Source organism: Paramisgurnus dabryanus, chromosome 3, assembly GCF_030506205.2.
Source record: "Paramisgurnus dabryanus chromosome 3, PD_genome_1.1, whole genome shotgun sequence".
In the NCBI taxonomy this organism is placed as follows: Eukaryota; Metazoa; Chordata; class Actinopteri; order Cypriniformes; family Cobitidae; genus Paramisgurnus; species Paramisgurnus dabryanus.
The window spans coordinates 18,178,355-18,201,745 of NC_133339.1; the positions used below are offsets into that span (position 1 = coordinate 18,178,355).

At 39.9% G+C, this 23,391-nt stretch overlaps 1 protein-coding gene across 4 annotated transcripts; it reads left to right on the forward strand.

Annotated features, from left to right (window-relative positions):
- Positions 1-372: 372 nt before the first annotated feature.
- smarca4a (SWI/SNF related BAF chromatin remodeling complex subunit ATPase 4a) lies at positions 373-20,880 on the forward strand. Of its 4 annotated transcripts, none has more exons than XM_065252917.2 (34): positions 373-512; positions 4,859-5,142; positions 5,233-5,365; positions 5,772-6,212; positions 6,513-6,611; positions 7,188-7,443; positions 7,526-7,652; positions 7,733-7,906; positions 8,016-8,189; positions 8,284-8,451; positions 8,537-8,587; positions 8,794-8,924; positions 9,028-9,082; positions 11,375-11,487; positions 11,727-11,874; positions 11,956-12,119; positions 12,198-12,375; positions 12,469-12,711; positions 12,923-13,036; positions 15,039-15,146; positions 15,232-15,318; positions 15,392-15,438; positions 15,517-15,683; positions 15,761-15,924; positions 16,003-16,230; positions 16,504-16,608; positions 16,777-16,854; positions 16,945-17,163; positions 17,271-17,557; positions 18,837-18,942; positions 19,580-19,681; positions 19,779-19,911; positions 20,000-20,136; positions 20,221-20,880. In XM_065252917.2, exons 2-34 carry the CDS (start codon positions 4,921-4,923, stop codon positions 20,251-20,253), a joined length of 4,992 nt encoding a protein of 1,663 aa, XP_065108989.1. In that variant the 5' UTR covers positions 373-512; positions 4,859-4,920; the 3' UTR covers positions 20,254-20,880. The 4 variants fall into 4 exon arrangements, with proteins under 4 accessions (XP_065108989.1, XP_065108990.1, XP_065108991.1 ...); XM_065252918.2 differs by having other exon boundaries at positions 17,289-17,557; XM_065252919.2 differs by lacking the exon at positions 16,504-16,608.
- The last annotated feature ends 2,511 nt before the right edge of the window (positions 20,881-23,391 follow it).

Here is a 23,391-nt window from a genome sequence, read left to right on the forward strand (position 1 = left end):
TCAATAAAGACAACGATTTCCTGGGGCGGGGTCTGTAAAGTGTGATGCAAAGGATTTTCCAACCTGTGCGCGTGCGCAGTAGCTGGAACAACCTGAGAAAAGTATTTTTTTGCGCAATTTGAGTTTTAGTCGAACATATTTATGTTACAGTTGATGTCAGGTTTAATTGTTGGTCGACAGTATGTTGCTTTATTTTGATCTTAATCAGCGATTTTAACGTTATTTGTCCTTTCCTCATTCAAGTATATGGAACATGGTATCGTATGACTAAAATAGCACTGAGCCGTTGCAAATATGGCCGCAGAGTGCGATGACTTTCCCACCTAGCATGCGCTTCCGGCTGCTGTAGTAAGAGGGCGCTAGGGAGCACGTGACTTTTGCGTTCAGAGATACGATCATTCAGACCTGACGGGAGGGGGAACCGAGAGGGAAAAAAGGAACAGGCTGAGCAGCCCTTTGTTTCTAGATTTGCCGACGAGAACGGGGAAGCGACCGGCGCCAATTCACAATTTGTAAGTCAAGCTCAAAACATCTCTCAATCTCAGTGTGGTATTGAATTTAGCGGATACTTTGTAACGTATGATTAACGCGCGAACATATTATTTCTTGTGCCGGTTGCTAGTTTCCAGTGCCCGACATTACACCGCCTGTTACAGCAGCAGCGCTAGCAGTAGAATGAATGAATAAGTTTTGTAAATGTAACCGGAGCGGGTGACCGGTCTGAGTGTACGGGAGGCGAGTTGGATCAGTCAACTTAAAAAGGATGCTCGCATTATTTACCACAGTATCAGCCCTGTTTTACTGACATTATTTCACATTAAACACGCACATAGCCATGAAGAAGCCCAGCATGGCCGACAGTGTAATCGCACACACAAATACACACACACAACCGGGTCGTTTTGCCTTTCTTTGTCTTTCATTTTCTGTGTAGATTAATATTTTAAAAGCGAATTTTTGTACGTTTGATGAAAAGTTATAATATCCCTCAAACACACACTATGTGATTAAAACATGGTTTGAAATGTTTTAACCCATAAAATGTCGTTTGGTTTCTCGTCTTGGTTTTAATAGACCTTCAAACTCTCTTGTTCCCTGGCTGCCTTGCGCGTTAACAAAATCACAATTATTTCTGTTATTTGAATGATAGTTATCTTACATCTCACATCAATCGTTTGCTATTCATTCGTGATTTATTTTAGCTTTAAGGAATATTTATACTATGTTGTTGGATAATGTTTAGCAGTGTTTAGCTCGCAGGCTGTATAATGTAGCTAAACTAGCCGGCTGCTAATTCCACTTAGCTGAAGGAAAATGAAAATATAACTTATTTCTTGTCCATTACGCAGTTTTGTTGTGGATAAAAGTGGGATTTGCGATAGAAGTAAGTTTATTGTTTTGAAATATTTGATTTTTTGCAAACAAAACCATAAATGGGTTAACTGGGGCAAATTTGGTCTGCATTTTTATTGAAATTTTGTGAGTATATCATTTTTAATTTTGTTAATAGACTTAATTATTTTGTCTTTCGAGCTGTTTTATGAATGAAAGATATTACTGACACATGTTTGACAACAGCAGCACAGGAGGACATAAGTGGACCTTGTGTTTTTGTTTATGTACTACTTCAAAATTGGTTTGGGGTTGTTAGAGGGATATTTCACCCTAAAATGAAAATTTTGTCATCATTTACTCGCTCTAATGTTGTTACAAACCTGTATTTATTTTTTTGTTCTGGTGAACATGAAGGAAGATATTTTGAGGAATGTTTGTAACCAAGCCGTTTGTGAGCCCCATTCACTTCCTTAGCAGGAAAATAAGAGTACTATAGAAGTGAATCGGGCTCACGAAGGGTTAGTGTACATATCTTCCTTTGTGTTTATCATAACAAAGAAATGTATACAGGTTTGCAACAACATTAGAGTGAGTAAATGATAAACAAATAAACATTTTTTGGGTGAACTATCCCTTTAAAGTCGCAATGAAATTAAAATGGGAAAACTGTAATTTGTTTTGGAATATTGTGGTGTTTCTTGTTTTTTTTTTTTTACAAATGACTTATCTGTGAGTTTCATAATTCATTATATAAAAAAGTATGTACTCTCATAATCTTTAATCAATAAACGCAAATCCACTCCCCTCCTCAACAATCTTTTTTTACTTCTGGTCATATGGTATATGGCATAAGGTGGGTAAAGATTGCAGCGATTTGCAAATAGCAACGATCCAATAATTTCTCGATGGACAAATTCAAGTCCAGCCCTACCTTTTTCATTTTAGAAACCATTTCACTCGGATATACGTCTCTACGGGGAAAATAAGGCAATCGCTAGTTTTCGTTTCATGGCGATTTTAATTATGATGATTTAAGATTTGGTACAAAGTGACCTTTCACAATTTGAGGAAAGGTCATTTGTTATTATTATCTTTGATGGTGTTTTAAGAGTTTTAATTTTTAAATATGTATTTTAATCTGATGCAAATGTTGCTAACTAATAATAAAACGGAAATATCACACATATTTTAATAAGGCTTCATTGTGAATAACAGGTGAATTAATGTATGCCATGACACAAATGTACAGATAAATTAACCCATTTTCAGTCCTAAGTAAGGCTTTTTTGTACTTCGTTTTCCCTTTAAATCATGCGTTAGCATGGTTATGTTTAGAAATGCACAGATTCAACATTTTTTTTGCCGATACTAGGGGTGGCACGGTTCACAAAACCCTCGGTTCGGTTCGTATCACGGTTCTATGGTCACGGTTCTCGGTTCAGTACGGTTCTTGTTGTTATTTTTTCTTTAAATTTTTAACACTTCAGAAATGTATTATCTTATTAATGTATTAGTTATCCATAATTTAGGATACAGTATTAAAAAAAGTTATTTCATGTAATCATGCACAAACTGAATTTGATTATTGGGACCATCCCTGAGGAAAGCCAGATGAGATTTTGATACAGCAAGAGGGAAGACATTGATGATTTCAACATGCTTTTAATTTATTTGGCAAAAAAGAGAATGTGTATTGCCATCTACATGAACTTTATGAGCATTTTTAGCACACATAGATAACTTGCATTTATTAAAATGCCAACTTCAGTGTATCTCTTAGGTTTATCACTGAGAGGCTGCTTTAATACAGAGAGTATATGTGGACGAGAGAGAAACATAACCTTTGCACCTGTAATATTTAAATCTCTTTAAGTCTCTTTTGTCCACTTTTGACCACTTCTGTCCTGATTACTTTGAGGGGCAATTTCTGAAATAAGATCGCGCAACTTTCACACGCTAGCAAAATGAAACTACGCGGAAATCAGCCGCTTTAATTTTATCAATGAAAGGCTAAAAATAGCGCTAAAGACGTAAAACAGTACCTCAGATTAGATAAATGGTCGGAGAGAAGGCGATCTCCTGTGGCTGTTCGAGCACATTCAACCCATAGACTGCAGTTCAATCTATTGTTTTATTTCCGCTGTCATCATAGGTAACATGAAATAAAAATATGTTTCCACACACCAAACTTATACGACGCTGACGCATCCTCCAACTGCGGGCAGACTTCCTTTTCTCTCCCACTTGCCATTTCTACACGTAACATAACCTGCAGTACTTATACTCCAAACCAGTCACCTCTTCTTTCGTGCGAAAGGGAAACACGCTATCTGAGGTGACATACAGGGCATGAGACTACATTGCGCATGCCATGAACCGTTGAACCGTGCGGTACACACGCGCTCCGGACCGAGACAAGCGAACCGAACGGTTCGGATTTTTTTCATGGACCGTGCCACCCCTAGCCGATACCAACCGATTATTAGAAGTGATGTTTGTTGATGCCAATAGTCTTGGTGGTTTTACCTTTTATACTTTTCAAATGATTATTAATTAATGACACAATTTTGTAAGAAATGCAAGTAAACTTTCTATTTCATTCCATTTTATATTTTTTTACTTCAAAATAATTGGTCTTAGGTATAAACAAACCTTTGACTCAAATTAACATTCTTAACTCCTGTGAACAAAATTCGGTATATTAAATTGTATTCCTTAAGTTTAATAAATTACTAACATTCATTTAATAAATATCAAGCTGGTGATGATTCTTAAAGTCTGGAGTATAATTCGTTTTTTTTTTACGTTTATGTGAACGTACACGCACGGAAAAGCATTTTTTTACCTGTTCGACGTACGCACATTGTGACAAAATGCATTTCCTCTCCTGGGATACGTACTACATTAACCTGTAGCCTGCAAAGTATGCCGTTCACAAAAATTTGGCGTTTCATGTACAATTCCCGCATTTCGGATGAAAAATTTTGCGTAATGCACACTGTACGCAGACCCTCGCATATGCGTAAAAACGAAACCTTTCTTATGGCTTTACACATCCTTTACACACAGCATCATTAAATGCATTTCCTGCTCCCTTTTTAATGAACGGGAATAATCGGCCAATTATTTCCAATAACCTAATGGCCGTTAGAGTAAAAAATTGCTTTTACAGCCCGTTACAGATTATTGGTCGATTATATTGATTGGTTAATGGTTATAATTTTACCATTTTATAAGACATTCAGTAGACTAGGTTTACTTGAAAATGATATTTTATTGTGGTAGTTGCATGAGTATTAACTATTATCATTGTTGTAAGCATGAGCATTCTTCTTTATTTTAGTTCCAGTCATTTTCCGGAATGGTGCTTGCATAAAAGTTAAAAGTTTATTAAAGTCTTGACTAAGAAAATGTGCAACCCTTCCATATGACAACCATCTCCAGGCTTTATGTATATTTTATATGATAATATTTTGTCAACATCTCTTGCTCACCAAAAATAACCTCCTTATGTTTTTCACAGACTTTCCAAAAACAGTTAAAAAACCAGCACGTTTCTGTCCTCACGTCCTCCGGCTTTAAGAGATGTCCACCCCTGACCCACCTATGGGCGGGACCCCTCGGCCGGGCCCTTCTCCAGGCCCTGGGCCATCTCCAGGGGCCATGTTAGGGCCTAGTCCTGGACCCTCACCTGGTTCTGCCCACGGGATGATGGGCCCCAGCCCTGGGCCCCCCTCCTCAGGACATCCTCTACCTCCACAGGGCCCTTCAGGCTACCCACAGGACGGCATGCACCAGTTGCACAAGGTACTGAATGTTTCGCCAGTATGTATCAGATTTTGTTGTTGTTGTTGTTGTTAAAATAATCTCAATGAGTCATGCATTTTATTTTTTAAGCCAATGGATGGCATGCATGAGAAAGGCATTCCTGAAGATCAGCGTTACGGTCAAATGAAGGGAATGGGCATGAGACAGGGTGGACACAGTGGCATGGGACCACCACCCAGTCCTATGGACCAACATTCTCAAGGTATACACTTAACAACGGTCGGGTTCATTTTTATTAGATGTAATACACACTTGTTATGCTTTGTGCTACACATAATGAAAACCTATCCAACCTGTTTTCCTTTGGATGTGCACTGCTGTGTTTCTCCACTGGCGTCGCACGAATGCTTGTTCTTTAGAGAGCTGTCTTTTTATGAACAGAAAGACCAACAGCTGTTTGAAATCACATAGCGATAGCAAAAAAGAAATGAAGAAACGTTGAGCAAAAACAATCTTAGATAGGCCAGGCAATGCTATTGCTTAAAGTTTGGACCAGGTATACAAACCAAAAAATCCCCTAAATATGCCCATCTGCTTGTTTTCACAATTTCAAATCTTCAAAAAACAGTGCAAATCTAGTTTGAATGCTATTCTTCTTTTTTTTCCAGGTTACCCTTCTCCTCTGGGAGGTTCTGAACACGCCCCAAGCCCAGGACCTCCTAACGGGCCTCCTTCTGGTCCCATGATGCCGTCCGGCCCAGGCGCAATGCCCATGGAGGGCGGCGACCCACAGAACCGTAGCGGAGGACCTGGCGGCGTTGCTGGTCCAGGACCCAGTGGTGGACCTCCCAATGCAGGTGGACCTGGGGCGTCCACACCCTTTAACCAGAACCAGCTACACCAGTTGCGGGCACAGATCATGGCATATAAAATGCTGGCACGTGGGCAGGCTCTGCCGGATCATTTACAGATGGCAGTACAGGGAAAAAGGCCAATGCCGGGTATGCAGCAAGGGATGCCCAACATGCCCCCTGGCTCCGGACAAGGAGCAGGCCCTCCTGGACCTGGAGGCCCTGGACCTGGGGGACCAAACTACAATCGACCACATGGTGAGGGAATTACAAACTTACTAACCTATATGGATTTAAATAATAGATATTTGTTAAATTGTCTGTAAAAAGAACTATATAAAGTTATATTTTTCACATTTGATAGAGAAAACATAATTGGGAAATTCTTAATGTTTTGTTATGGTTAGTATTTTTATGCAATGTTAAGAAAATGGCTCCATTTGATTTTTTGCGAAAAAAAAAAAATGTTCCGGATTTTTTTTTTAAGTTGCTCCATCTCATTTATTCCCTTACATTTGTATTTTGCAATTGTGATTTAACTGTAAGTATGTATCACAGGAATGGTTGGACCAAATATGCCTCCCCCGGGACCCTCCGGTGTGCCCCCTGGCATGCAGGGACAACCTCCCAATGGACCTCCAAAATCATGGCCTGAAGGTCTGATAGATCAGTCAAGTTTAATCACAATAATCACCTTAGGCTTTATCTCTAACTGTGGTTTCACACCAGATGATGCGGTAGAGGTGGCAAAAAAACGCTATTTGCGCGTAGTTGGACACTTGAACATTTTTGAGTTTATTCGCTTCATTCGCGCATGAAAGCCACGTGTGAAATTTTAGTCATTCGAGACATTCACACAAAAATTTCGCATCATGGTAGGAGCTTCTGCGACTCCGCTCGCTTCCTGTTATCACGTTACTACCAGAGCAAGCTCCTGATTGGTTAACCCGGTGCGGTTTTTCCACCAAAGTTCAGATTTTTCAACTCGTGCACGGCAACTCTCAATTTGCATAATTGAAGCTGAATCGTGTCTACCGTGCCACAATAAACGCATTATTCATGCAGCGATACCTCCAGATGCGCTAACTGCCTCTTTACATTGACTTAACATTGAAATCACTCGTGCTTGACGCCTCTACCGCGGCTGTTGTGAACGCAGTATTAGTTGGGAAAAAGTCTGAGTTTGTGTCTTCAGTCCTTAACTAATCAAATATTTAACATTTTTATCCTCAGGGCCCATGGTGAACGCTGCAACCCCTGCCAGCGGACCACAAAAGTTAATACCTCCTCAGCCCACGGGTCGCCCCTCTCCTGCACCTCCTTCAGTTCCACCCGCCGCCTCGCCCGTCATGCCCCCTCAAACCCAGTCTCCAGGGCAGCCGGCCCAGCCTCCCCCCATGGTCCTGCATCAGAAACAGAACCGCATCACGCCCATCCAAAAGCCCCGGGGCCTGGATCCAGTGGAGATCCTTCAGGAAAGAGAGTACAGGTGAGAAGTGGTCCAGTTTTGTTATATTTCTTTCTTGTGTCTTGATAGCACAACCTTCAATGTCTTTATTTCCATCCATCAGGCTACAGGCCCGAATCGCACATCGTATTCAGGATCTGGAGAACCTTCCGGGTTCTCTAGCTGGAGACTTGAGGACCAAAGCCAACATAGAGCTGAAAGCACTAAGGCTCCTAAACTTTCAAAGACAGGTAGCTTGCAATTTTTTTAGTTTAAACATTATAAAGAAAGCCGAAGGTGCTCATCGCTGATGGTGTTCACTCTTGCGCAGCTCCGTCAAGAAGTTGTGGTGTGCATGCGCCGTGACACGGCTCTGGAGACGGCACTGAACGGCAAGGCTTACAAGCGCAGCAAGAGGCAGTCCCTGCGTGAGGCTCGTATCACTGAGAAACTGGAGAAACAGCAGAAGATCGAGCAGGAACGCAAGCGCAGACAGAAACACCAGGTACAGAGTACTTCCTTTATAGACTCTAGATTCAATTCGTAGACATAACGCACCAATACATTAAATCAATAAATGTTTATTTATTATTATTTTTTGCATATACTTGTAGGAGTATCTCAACAGCATCCTGCAGCATGCAAAGGACTTCAAGGAATACCACCGCTCTATCACCGGAAAGATGCAGAAGGTGACCAAAGCTGTGGCCACGTACCACGCCAACACCGAAAGGGAGCAGAAGAAGGAGAACGAGAGGATTGAGAAGGAGAGAATGAGGCGACTGATGGTAGGACGACACACAGATCTTTTTTTTTTACACTTAATTGGAAGTTTGAACAAGGAACATCTGGATTGTGCTGAGATCTTTATGTTTGCTTCAGGCTGAAGATGAGGAGGGTTACAGGAAGTTGATTGACCAGAAAAAGGACAAACGTCTGGCATACTTGCTGCAGCAGACGGACGAGTACGTGGCCAACCTCACCGAGCTCGTCAGAGCCCACAAAGCTGCTCAGGCCCTCAAGGACAAGAAGAAGAAGAAGAAAAAGAAGGTGATGAGATTTCATTGAAATAGATTTGATTGATATCTAGTTTGTAAGGTTTTTTAAATGTTCTCCTTGGTTTTCCTCTTCACAGAAGCCTGAGAATGTAGAGGGTGGAGCTGCGGCCCTCGGCCCAGATGGAGAGGTGAGATCCCTTACATCCCATAAACAAATTTGTTGTATCAAATCACAATCAAGTAGAAACTTGTGTGCTGTAGCTCAGTAACAGAAATGATGCATGCTGGGGCATTGTGTAAAATGAAATATTTTTACGTGTACATCTCCTCGTTATTATTTTTTAATTTAAAGTCTCACCTCACTCTTTCTTCCTCTTTGTATCATGTCTTGTAGCCGCTAGATGAGACCAGTCAAATGAGCGACCTGCCTGTAAAGGTGATTCACGTGGACAGTGGAAAGATCCTGACCGGCGGGGATGCTCCTAGAGCTGGACAACTGGATACTTGGCTGGAGATGAATCCAGGGTAGGTGTGGCTTATTTAAGTAAAAATGGTTCAGCATGTTTAAACGTGCTGAGAGTCTCTGCCAAGCTTGTGATTGTGATCTCATCATGTTTATTCTCTGTAGGTACGAGGTGGCCCCGCGGTCAGACAGTGAAGATAGTGGCTCAGAGGAGGAAGAGGTATCGTTGTCCTTCATCTGTCATATCTTCTCTGAAAAGCTTAAAATACACAGATATCTTTCTGAAAAATGTACTTGCGATTTATATGTAATCTCCAGTACAAACAGCATTTTTAACCAAACCCGACTCTCGCCATGAACATGGATAGAAAACTGGCACGGTGGTGAGAGAAGAAAGAAAATACAATGGCTTTTGTTTAAATATCACCTTTTAAAGTAATAAGACACTTATGGCTGTGAATTACAATGATTTTCTATGGGTAAAGGCTATACTTCATCTGGTTTAGCCAGATAGCTAAAAATAACATCAGTTAGGGACGTGAACTTCAGAATATTTTGCATGTTGTGCTTGATGGATCAGATAGCAGATACATATTCACCCTATGGTAAAAATCAAGTTTTTATTATTGTTTATATGTCTATGTGCTGTTTTTAATATGCTTAAATGGTTAGTTCACCCAAAAATAATGTCTTTAAGGACTTCCAAACTCATAAGACACAGTTTAAGATGTTTGATATTTAGCCCGCAAGCTTGTTTGACCCTTCATTGAAAATCTATGTACGGTATGCTGTCCATGTCCAAAAAGGTAATAAAAACATCATCAAAGTAGTCCATGTGACATCAGTGGTCAGTTGGAATTTGTTGAGGCATAGAAAATACATTTTGGTCCAAAAATAACAAAAATTTACGACTTTATTCAGCATTGTCTTCTCTTCCAGTTCGGTTGGAAAACGCGTGCATGAGACCAAAGTTACGTGACTGCAGTGACGCTGATGACGTGTTATCCTCAGATGTTTGCAAAGTTTTTTTTTTTCAAACTTACAGCATGCGTCTCCCTCACCCTACAGTCACATTAGCTACAAAAGTGAGCAACACGCACTCGCTTGATGGGCGTTCCTTGGCTAGTATCTAAAAGCGGTATCAAAAGTCACTTTAGAGGTATTGTTAAGTTACAAGAACGGTGTTTTTGGATTTAAAAGTCTTTATTTCTCGATAAAAGTAACAAAATATATGAGATAAAATGCCAAACTTATCAGATATATACAGAAATACGCATTTTCCGCCATCTTGAATTATTTTCTCCGACTCGACCACAGACCTACGTCACGCTGCTCCTTCACTCCGATTGGCAGTCGCTTTGTCGCGTCGCTCAGCATTTGCATAAAATAGCCTGCTTGTCTATTTTGGTCACTTGTCGCTGGCAAACGGCCACTCCCATTGAAAATGAATGGTAGCTTGTCGCTCTGTCTCTTGTAGCTAATGTGACTGGGGGGTCAGACTGTAAACGAAGCTCGGGCGCACAAAAAAAAACTGGGGCGCGCCAAATAACACGTCAGCCGCGTCACGTGACTTTAGTCTCGTGCACACAGTTCACAACAGAACCGGAAGAGAAGACAATGCTGAATAAAGTCGTAATTTTTGGACCAAAATGTATTTTTGATGCTTCAACACATTTTAACTGACCACTGATGTCACATGGACTACTTTGATGATGTTTTATTACCTTTCTGGACATGGACAGTATACTGTTACTTGATTTTCAATGTAGAGACTAAATCTAAAACATCTTAAACTGTGTTCAGAAGATGAATGGAGGTCTCCGAGTTTGGAACCACATGAGAGTCATGAATGACATTATTTTTTTTTTTTTTTTGGGTGAACTAACCCTTTAAGCATATTAAAAACACCTCAACACCTTTGCTGAGCATTTTCTCCATAAAATTTGATTTTTCACTTGCGATTTAAAATCGCCTTGATTTCCTACGTCACAAACATGTAACCAATCACGTCAACACACTTGAACGAGTGGATCAGTAGTCATAGATATTATAAATGGATAACGCATAGACTCAACGCTGAATCGATTCTAATATGAAAACTGGACGTAGCAGTTAGAACTGATGAACGTATCTATTTACCAATACATCTCCTTTGCAACGCTTCGGATTGTGGAGGAGGGGACTCATTCGCATATTCACATCTGTGGTCCGAGCTGTGCAATTGAGTAGAGGCAGGGACCAATTTGCATATTCATAGATAGGCATCTACTAAATGAGGCAAGGGTGTAGACGTAGAGTAACATTCAAGCGGTTTTAAAGCATAAATAAATTATTGTCACAGGAAAAACTTTATTACAAATGCTGTAATGATGCTCAAAGTTGAGTATTGACTGAAAAAATATCGACTACAGGGGGACTTTAAATGGAATGTGCATGGCCCAATCAGATTATAAATTAATTAAATGTAAATAGACACACTTTTTTTAATTGTGGTCCTTGTTTCCTTATAAAGGACGACGATGAAGAACACCCCCAGCATTCTCAAACCTCATCAGATGACAAAAAGAAGATCCCAGATCCAGACAGTGAAGAAGTGTCTGAAGTAGATGTCCGTCACATTATTGAGTGAGTCTAACGTGTGGTTTTAATTCCTACATCAGAGAGACTGTACATTTAAAAAGAAAGCTGGCCATAATCTGATGGTATAAACATGGTCTTACTCAATCAATTTTAAAGATTTCAAGGTTATATTTTCACAGTATCTTTCAGAGTTTATATAGAAACGGTAAATCGCAAACAATGACATCAGCTGGGTTTTCACACGTATGTAGTATAATCAGTAAGACCCATGACATATCTCACAGGCACGCTAAGCAGGACGTTGATGATGAATACGGTAACTCGGCCTTCGCGCGCGGCCTGCAGTCGTACTACGCCGTGGCTCACGCCGTCACTGAGAAGGTGGACAGACAGTCATCCCTGCTGGTGAACGGGCAACTCAAACAGTACCAGGTACATGCAAAACCTATTCAGGTCCATTACCCAAAATTCCTTGGGGAAGTTTCTCAAACAGCATTTCTATTCTGCCTGCAGATCAAAGGCTTGGAGTGGCTGGTGTCTCTGTATAACAATAACTTGAATGGAATTCTGGCTGATGAAATGGGTTTGGGAAAAACCATCCAGACCATCGCACTCATCACCTACCTCATGGAGTACAAACGACTGAATGGGCCCTTCCTCATTATCGTTCCTCTCTCGTAAGTCTTGTCATTTGCTTGCCAAGCATTCTTATCCGTTCTTCGTAACTTCGTAACTCTTGGTTTTTCCGCTCACAGCACAATGTCCAACTGGGTGTACGAGTTTGATAAATGGGCTCCTTCGGTGGTAAAAGTTGCTTACAAGGGCTCGCCCGCTGCTCGCAGAGCTTACCTTCCCATTTTGCGTAGCGGCAAGTTTAACGTGCTGGTTACCACTTACGAATACATCATCAAAGACAAGCAAGTGCTGGCCAAGGTACCTACTATTACCATTAATAACTTTACTCTTAATAACACTTTTTTTTTTTTGAAAAGCGAATTATTTATTAATGTCTCTGGTTTTGTTCAGCTCCGCTGGAAGTACATGATCGTGGATGAGGGGCATCGTATGAAGAACCATCATTGCAAACTGACTCAGGTGTTGAACACGCACTACCTAGCGCCACGGCGTTTGCTCCTCACAGGCACGCCGCTGCAAAACAAGCTGCCCGAGCTGTGGGCGCTGCTCAACTTTCTGCTGCCCACCATCTTTAAGAGCTGCAGCACCTTTGAGCAGTGGTTTAACGCTCCGTTTGCCATGACTGGAGAGAAGGTAGACGCTTAAAAAAATAACTTTAGATTAAGACATTTATGCATATTGTTTGTTTTTAGTGGGGGAGGTGTTACATTTATGTTAAATAAATATTCAAAAAAGGTGATGATGTTTCTCCACAGTCAAACTTGCATATTAGAACGGACACTTTATATCCTGAATGATGTATAAAACAAAGTCCTACATTTTTCTTATTTCATGTTGTCTGTAGGTGGACCTGAATGAGGAAGAGACCATTCTGATCATCCGTCGTCTTCACAAAGTGCTCCGCCCCTTCCTGCTCAGGAGACTGAAGAAGGAAGTCGAGGCCCAGCTGCCCGAGAAGGTTTGTAACGTGCACAAATATCACCAAACCTCTTTTTATTTTCACTTTTTAGCTATTGACCTGTTGACTTTATACTGTCATTAGCTGCATATCCATTAACCTTCAAATTGCGCATATTGATGTAGTAAATAAAAATGCGCCAGATGAAAACACGGAAACTTCCATATCACAAAAAAAAAATTTGTCGGGTGAGGTGGTTTTTCTGGCAATTTCCTACAAGGAATATAACGCAAAACTGCATGGAAACAGTTTTTTTTCTTGCATTTACAGGTCACCTGACATAAAAAAGTCACATGATCATTCTTTAAAAAGTAACTAAACCCTAAACCAACTTTTTTTAGTTAATGATCTGTAAGAATGATGCTTTATTTGTGCTGTTCATTGATTTTAGTAATTTTTTTTTTACATTTGGATATAAAGTGTTTCAATACTGCAATATATGGTGCAAAAACGTCTGAGTGCTGCCCTCTTTAGGTTGAATGGTGGCTACTGCAGTTGAATTTTCCTATTGGATGTTGGGTCCAAAAAATGACTCGTGACGTAAGCATGTTCAAGCTCACCACGCCCTTGTTACGATCTCACCACACACTTGGTACGAGCTTAGTTCGTCCCCTCTATCTCCGTTGGGATCTGCCCACTTTTCTTGCATTTTTCAAATATTGCCAGTGGGTGGAGTCAGGCTCTGACCAGGGGTTTAGTTACGCTTTAAATATTAGGCTTGTTCGACTTCATGCGGTACCACAAGAACAGACAGCCGGATGATGTCAAAGTGCCCCAAGAGCGATTTTAAAGCAAACTCCTCCATGTGATTTCGCGAATCGCTCTCACTGTACTTTGACGTCATCCGGCTGTCGATTTTTGCAGCATTGCGTGAAGTCGAACAAGCGGTATGTTGGATTGGTGGACAAGACAGAGAAGGTGTGGTCAACTTCATGCAACGTCACAAGAACCGACAAACGCATGACATGAAAATACTGGCAGTGTTGACTGCTCTGTATGCTTTCGAGTCACCCTTATGGGTTTTTTTGTCATGCACATGTCAGTTTGCGCGGCACCATATGATGCTGAACACACCCGCCTGCATTGTTTTTGGAATGACTTATCGCGAAAGGACAAAATTATGTTTTAGTCTCATAACCAGGGTTCCCACATGTCCTTGAAATCCTTGAGTTTGTGAATCTGGGGGAAAAAATGTAAGGCCCTGGGAAGTTTTTGAAAATATACATACATAGATGCAGGTCATTGAAAGTGCTCAGAAATTTTCTGGGAAAAAATCCAATCCAAAATGTAGTGTAGGATAATATCATAAAAATTCTAGACTTAAGCACACATGCTAAACTGTTCACTTTAAATGCTTTTATCTTCTGTATGCAGATGTTGATTCATACCAAAATGCTTTTTTGCATAGTTGTGTTTGACACCTGAAAACGTCTCTGGTTACGTATGTAACTGTTTTTCTCTGAGAAGGGAATGAGGCGCTGCGTCTCCCGTGCCATACCTCTGTGTCCCTGTAACGCCGTCTTTGGCAATATTTCAGATAGCGATATACTTCCTGGCTCCCGCGTCACCCTGTCTTTGTCGTTAAGCCTCACCATTGGTTGAATTTGATATACACATTCAGATGCACTACCACTGGAGGCGTCCCCAAAGTGTCACCGCAGTGACGCAGCGCGAGTTCCCTCAAAAGGGAAATGTAACAATGTAACAATGTATCTTAAAAGGTAACACGATGTAACCTTGCTCTCACTTGAAATGTGTCCCCACATTAAGTCCTTGAATTTGAGGGTATTGGACCTGCAAAATCTTTGAATGGTCCTTGAATTTGAAGGTAGCCAAGATGTGGGGACCCTGCATAACATTGGTTAATGGAAAGTCGTCATTTCTCAAAAGTATTTTTTAAATGGAGACAAAGAAAAGGGTAACGTTTTGCGCAAATCTGTAATGTAAATCTGCCATGATGTCTGTGAGATCAGTCCAAATATTTACTTTTCTCGTTGTTTAGGTGGAGTACGTGATCAAGTGTGACATGTCGGCCCTGCAAAGAGTTCTGTACAGACACATGCAGGCTAAAGGAGTGCTGCTCACTGACGGCTCAGAGAAAGACAAAAAGGTGATTGGTCGATGTCTCCAACATCTGAAGATCTTTGTTTGTGTGTTTGAAAGTAGAATCTGACACTTTTCTGTCTGTAACGCAGGGTAAAGGAGGCACTAAGACTCTGATGAACACTATTATGCAGCTGAGGAAGATTTGTAACCACCCTTACATGTTCCAGCACATCGAGGTAATTATTTCAGTCTTCATTCAAGGTCTTGCATATGTTGTACATCCGTCCTTATCTTGATATCGTTTTGAAGGAATCCTTCTCGGAGCACCTGGGTTTTTCTGGAGGCATCGTACAGGGGTAAGCAGATCTCCTTTCATCTCAACATTTCTTTTTGATTTTGAATCGACATGCATTCTCATTTCCGTTTCATCACAGACTTGATCTGTACCGCGCCTCTGGTAAATTCGAGCTGCTGGATCGTATCCTGCCTAAGCTCCGCGCCACCAACCACAAAGTGCTGCTCTTCTGTCAGATGACCTCTCTCATGACCATCATGGAGGACTACTTCGCCTACCGAAACTTCAAATACCTCCGCTTGGACGGTAAGCACACTTGGCCTTAAAAATTCTTGTGGTCACATAAGGTAGTGTTTCTGACCTTCTGTTTGTTCTGTCTGTAGGAACCACTAAGGCTGAAGATCGTGGCACGTTGCTGAAGAACTTTAATGATCCATCCTTTCAATACTTCATCTTCTTGCTGAGTACCAGGGCAGGAGGTTTGGGTTTGAATCTGCAGTCTGCCGACACCGTTATCATCTTCGACAGTGACTGGAATCCTCACCAGGTCTGTCATCTTTTCATCTTTATTGTCGTATTTTTACATTCGATTGTAATTACTCAATTTCTCGATGTTGTCTCACAGGACTTGCAGGCGCAGGATCGAGCCCATCGTATCGGGCAGCAGAACGAGGTGCGCGTGCTTCGTCTCTGTACCGTGAACAGCGTGGAGGAGAAGATCTTGGCCGCTGCCAAATACAAACTCAACGTGGACCAAAAGGTCATCCAGGCCGGCATGTTCGACCAGAAGTCCTCCAGCCACGAGCGCAAAGCTTTCCTGCAGGCCATCCTGGAGCACGAGGAACAGGATGAGGTACAGACTCTTGGTTAAAATGAAACGTTTCCTAAAAGTAAGGAATGCATTGATGCAGACACATGGCTGATATTTTAAGTTTATTTGCATTTAGGCATTTAGCAAATGATAAATTGTCCAAAGCGACTTACAAATGAGGTAAACAAAAGAAGCAATTATAGCAACACATGAACGGCAATAATACATAAATTCCCCCGGAAATCAAATCTAACACATTGTACATATAGCCAAGGGTTGGTTTATAATTTTTTTGTAATTTGTTTTGTATGTAAGAATGTACAGATAGAGGTAAAGAAAAAAGGAAAACAGAGAAAAAAAATAGTAAGTGCTGTATTAGCAAGTGAGGAACAGGATGGAACAGGAGAGGAACAGGATGAGGTACACACTCTTGTTTAAAATGAAACATGATGATGCAAAATTGTAATTTTTTTAGGTTAAACTTTAAAATGTTTAGTGGAGACGATGGAGAGCTTCAAAATATATTACTACATCTGAAATGAATCTAATTATTATTGCTTGAATTTTCTTCTTCTTCTATCGCATCAGGAGGAGGATGAGGTTCCTGATGATGAGACTGTGAACCAGATGATTGCCAGAAGCGAGGAAGAGTTCGATCACTTCATGGTCAGCAGTGCTACTTCTCAATTTGAGGCCTATTTCTTACTTCGTTTTTGTTTTAAAGCAAATGGGAATTGTTTTCTTCCACTCTTTCAGCGTATGGATCTGGACCGTCGCCGCGAAGAAGCTCGCAACCCCAAGCGCAAACCCAGACTGATGGAGGAGGACGAGTTGCCAACCTGGATCATGAAGGATGATGCAGAAGTGGAGAGGCTCACCTGTGAGGAAGAGGAGGAGAAGATGTTCGGCCGGGGCTCCCGTCAGAGGAAGGAAGTTGACTACAGCGATTCACTTACGGAGAAGCAGTGGTTAAAGGTGATTATTAATTTTTTTCGCTCCTGTGAAAACCAGGCTGAAGTCACAACATCAAGTTTTGAGATTGCGAGTATCAAAGTTTGATTTTTAATCATTCGTTTCACAAGCATATTGGATTTGCGCAGGCTATTGAGGAAGGAACCCTCGATGAAATCGAGGAAGAGGTGCGCCACAAGAAGACCACCCGGAAGAGGAAACGCGACCGTGATCTTGACCTTCCGGGCCCGGCCACGCCCAGCTCTAGCGGGCGGAGCAGAGATAAGGACAGGGATGAGGACAGTAAGAAACAAAAGAAACGTGGCCGCCCTCCTGCTGAAAAACTTTCGCCTAACCCTCCAGTACTCACTAAGAAGATGAAGAAGATCGTGGATGCTGTAATTAAATACAAAGATGGGTTAGTGCGTTTTGTCTTATTGCTCTACAAGTAACTTCCAGTACGTTCAAGCTGCACATTTTATCTGTAGGGGAGAGTGGGGCACAACCTAATGCTTTTTGGTTTTGGCTCAGTCATTCAAAAAATATTTGAGTTTGATTAATGATATTTTTACACAAGCAACACACACATCTCTGCTACAAATGAACATTTAAAGTTTGTTTCTATTATTTATCATTCTTGGACAATTACACCAAACATGACAGAAGTGCAAACGTTACAACTTACCCCATAGGTGGGATTAATGTTAACAGGCAGGGGGTTAGTTGTAACACTTGATAAAAATTAAGTTTGCAAGCAAATATTTCAATACTATTTTGTCTATATACTTGAAGTGGATGTTGTTTATATATCTGTCTATAATAGACAGGTATCCACACTGTATTCATTCATCGAACCTATTCTAACAATAGTTTAATTATAAATGGATACCAATGTTTAAATATGCGAGAAAAAGAGGCAAAATAAAATTTTGAGATAGTGAGCATCAAAGTCTGATTTTAGCCATTCATTTCATTATGATTTCAATCTTTGACGTGGCCTTATTCAATCAATATTAAAGATATGAACAAAAATAAATTTGACACACGATTTTTGATAAGACCAACACATTTATTCCGTTGGCAGCCAGCAATCATTAGTGTGTAGCCTATTTAAAACAACGACAAGAATTACGCTAACGTTAGTGGTTTTCATATCGTAAGTGCTGAGGGGTTAGTTGTAACACAGCGTTATAATTAACCCCGCTGGGTCAAAATATTTTCAAGCCCACCAAAAAAGCTGCTAAGACCTGCAGACATATTTCAAAACGATGCTATGTTTTAGTCAACAAGACACTGATTAATATGACATAGCATTGGCTTTCGTATCTTACACACCCAACTCAGAAACCGAAAAAAACATACAATGAAAAAATTTACTTACATGTCACCAAAACACTTGTTCATCAATAACTCTCTGGAAAAACATTAAACCTTTCCAATAATTTTGCGTGAGATTGTTTTTTGGCAGCCTGAGAGAAATACCGAGAAAAAAATCGCTCAACCTTGTGCAACAATGTAAACAGGCCTGTTACGACTAACGCCGCTTTAGTTTTGCCCCGTGCACCCCTGCACGTGTTCCCTCGGAATAAAACCTATGACATAAGAGTACTCTTACAGCTGAGCTACAGAAATAAAATATAGATTAAATAAACATTTAGATGTCTAAAGTTGTTGTTTTGTGTCATTGTATTTTACAGTAACGGAAGGCAACTTAGTGAAGTGTTTATTCAGCTGCCGTCTCGCAAAGAGCTGCCAGAATATTACGAACTCATTCGTAAACCTGTGGACTTCAGGAAAATCAAGGTATGTCAAGAGTTTTTTCTTTGCAAAGAAAGTCGCAATCATGTTGACGCCGGGCACGAATCATGTTGACGAACATAGACTGTAAAAAATATGGACGTAGTGTCCGTGAAATCACCTGTAGGGTTGTGAAGAGCATTTATAAAGCCAATAGTTGGCAGAGCCTGCCATCACCATCTTGGCCACGCTTTACTGCGCATCACTCGCGGATAACCGAAAATTGATAAAGAGTTGGGATGTGGGTGGTTGCTGAAACCACGGCTGCCTAGCTCGACTCTAATGACAGCAGTGGCTGTTCACCCACCACTCAATTGACCACACTCTTAATTATGCAGAACTTTAAGGCTTAATATAATTTTAATGGATGATTTAAAAAAAATCACCCCTCTCACAGTTGTCATGAAGGGCAAATACAGACCAAAAACAATTATTTTACCAGGCTATAAACTTATTCTTTTCTGTTGTAAAGTTGGGCATTTTAACATAGGGGTCTATAGGAATTGACTTTCTTTTGGAGTCTCTAGTGGCCAGTCGATGAACTGCAGTTTAAATCTTCATCAGAGAGATTGGAAGTTTGCCCCTTGGTTGCGAATCATGTTGAGGCCAGTCACAAATCTGGATGTCTTTAATCTTTTTACAGGAACGTATAAGGAGCCACAAGTACCGCAGCCTGAACGACCTTGAGAAGGACGTCATGCTGCTCTGTCAGAACGCTCAGACCTTCAACCTGGAGGGCTCACTGGTAACCATCAAGTTTTATGCTTGCTTTAACAATACCTCATTTTGCGGCGTCATTTCAGATTCATGTGAGCCGTTTTATATATAATTTTCTATTTCAGATCTACGAGGACTCCATCGTGATACAATCCGTATTCACCAGCGTGCGGCAGAAGATCGAAAAAGAGGAAGAGAGTGAGGGAGAAGATAGTGAGGAGGAAGAGGATGAGCCTGATGAGGGATCCGAGTCTGAATGTAAACAATAATCATTATGAAAAAGCTATATAAAAATATTTACCTGTACAAGTGCAAATATATAATCATGCATCTATGTTGTGTCTAGCTCGTTCAGTGAAGGTGAAGATTAAGCTAAGTCGAAAGGAAAAGGTGGAGAGAGGGAAGGGAAGGAGGCGAACCGCGCGGAGCTCGCGTCCCAAACCTGTTGTCAGCGATGATGACAGCGAGGATGATCAGGAAGAGGTACATCATCGTTTAAACCTATTATACAAACATATAAAGACTTTATATAAACTTTTACTTATTTCTACTTTCTTATACTTACAGGAGCGTTCAGCTAGTGGCAGCGATGAAGATTAAAGCTCCTGATGGACCAATCACATCTCGCATTCACTTGTGCTGCCGATATAACGTGGACATGAGACTTTACAGACCAACTGATGTTGCTGAAGGGCTTAGTTTTACTGTAGATCCGCTGACTTATAGAGAGGAAATCTTTATGGAAACCATTACACGAGTTGCAATATAAAAACACACAAAAAACCCTTCCACTTGCATATTTAAGCAGATGATCGTTCTTCATTTATGTATAGTAAGACAGTTTAAGTATTGAGCGGTTTTGTTTTCGTTTATTCCATGTTTGTTTTTATTGTTTTTCACAAGAAAGTGACACAAGACAGACAGATATCCGAGTGGCTTTGGAGCCGTAAGAGTGGATCATATATTTAAATGTCCTCCTTATTGTTTTTAGCAGTGTGTGAATGGCCCCACCTCACCCCAGAATGCATGTTTTTGACAACGCAGCCAGTTTCTTCTTTCCATTATTCTCATGCGCTTGTTTTAAATTAAAATTAAAAGTGGGATTAAGGTACTTCCTCTAATAGATTACTGTCAGGAGAGATGGGGACGAATATGGTGTAGGATTCTGTATTGTGTCAGTGTCACTGGAATTCCAAAATGCACAATAAAGACGTTTCAGAAATACTACATGTGTAAGGTCATGTCACAGATTGAAATCCAACTTTGATGCTCCTATTCTCATTGTTAGATTGAAACTTCACCCTGGATTACACAAACCCGGTCACACATATTTACAAACTGCTACTTGGTATAAGATGGCATGTATGATGGTCTTGTTGTTTAACACCAGGTGGTGCTGTAGGCCAAACTAAAAATGCTTACTGGCCCAATACAAGACTGAAATGCCTGCATCTTTGAAAGTTTCGTATACAATGCAACATTTATAGGTTGCAAGAAAAGTCAAAAAGTTGTCTCAATATTTGTTTTTCCATTGCATGATGCAAATTGCAAACTCACTCATATAAGCATTTTTTATGCACATCTCAATATCATATCTGTTAATGTATGTTATCTTCTCAGAAAAAAAAACATTTGTAGTTTTTTTTAAGGTAATGATGCATTTAAAGAATCCGAAAACTAAAAGTGGGCTAAAACCAAGCATTTATTTATTTATTATTATAGTGCACAGTTTGATTTCCTTTTAGCGCGTTAATATTTTTTCATTCTCATCTAATCTGTGTGGTGAAGGGTTAATTTGGGAAATAATCATGCATAGGCTTTACAGCAAGCCCTAAACATTATATCCAGGGGCGTCAGTTTATGTTGAAAAGTGGTGGGGACAAAAGATCAGATGAAAAAACATTACAGCAGGGCAGGAAAAATATTGAATAACGGCACATCAAAAATGGGCATGGTCAACAACACAAAAATACCCCGCATAAAACCCTCAACATTGTCACTGCACATGTAACAGTCCCTACAACACCAGCTCAACCGAACAGTGCCAAAGCACCATACTGTAGAAAACAGCAGCGCATAAAGTCAATGATTACAATGAAATTCATTACATATGTAAAAAATGATTTTCAATAAAACAAATAATGTTTTAGGATTTTTGTCTTGTTTTCAGTAGAAATATCTAAAAATATCTTAAATTAAGATGCTTTTTCTTCATGAGAAAAATGACCCAAGAAAATAGTTTCTAGACCAAAAATATCAAATTTAAGTGATTTTGTGCATTAAACGAGCAAAAAATCTTCCAATGGGGTAAGTTTTTTTATTAAACACTAAATTCAAGAAAAATTCTGATTGTCAGATTTTTTTTGCTTGTTTTATCCTCAAAATCACTTAAATTTGAGTCTAAAAACTACTTAATTTATCTTAATTTAAGCATTTTTAGATATTTTATTGAAAACAAGACAAAAGTACTAAGAATTGTTTTTTTGAAAATCATTTTTTGCAGTGTACACAGAAATATCTACAAATTCTTAAACCAAGATATATTTTCTTGATGAGCAAAATGAAAATAAGTCTAGTTAAAACAAGCAAAATTATCTGCCAATGGGGTGAGAAATTTTTGCTTAAATTAAGTGTTTAAGAAAAAAGAAATCTTATTTTAAGATGTTTTTTTCTCACCCCATTGGCAGATATTTTTGCTTGTTTTAATCACAAATTCACTTAAATTGTATATATTCTTTTTATAAAACAGGCTTATTTTCTTAGGTCATTTTGTTCATCAAGAAAAAGCATCTTAATTTAAGAATTTTTTGATATTTCTACTGAAAACAAGACAAAAATAGAAGTGAAAGTCGCACAGTAATTGCTTGATTTTTCAGAACATTTTAACCAAATGCTTTCAAAAAGTGGTGGGGACATGTCCCCAGTGTAAATGACACCTATGATTATATCCATTGTCTTCAAAATTAATCACACCCCTTTATACCAAAAGTATTTCATTTTGGCACACCCTGATCTCTCCTGATATAACGAATCCTTTTTATTACTCAATTACACTCCACCTGTTTATTCTCACGTTTCATTCAGGTAGATGTCAATTTTCGTCCGGGAACACTGATGAAACGCAACTGAGAAAACACGTCATACAAATCCATAATCAGATTTCTGAAGAATACAGTCCGGTCAAGGACATTAGCAGATTCTCAAAGCACTGGAAAATCACTTGGGAGCAGAGTGATGACAAATATACAGGATGAGAAAAAACAATTAACCGTAAATTACCTAAAATTGGCTGTCCTCCAAAGGAAATTAGCCAAGCAAGAAGACCCACAATAACGGAAATAGCTATGAGGCCTAAACAAACACAGGAAAAACGAAAGTTGTGTGTTTATTGTGTTATATATTTTATAGCATGGTGTCAGGTGCAGAACAAAATGCATGCTAAATGAATGGATTAAACTGATGGAGGAATAACTAGAAATATAAAAATACAACATTTCAACTGGTTTCAATACAAAAGAAGCTCAGAATAGTTTTTATTTGGACTGATCCACCTCGGATGAGGTCTAAGTTGATAAATGAACTACGTTGATAAGCTAACTAAATAGACTTGCTCAAAGGCCATCTGTTACCCTCAATGCAAACTCTGAGGAGAAAAGAAGGTGCGTCTCTATCACTTCCTCCTGTAAACCTGTTCAACTACAGTTAGTTTAAAGGCACAATTAATACAATCGTATATGA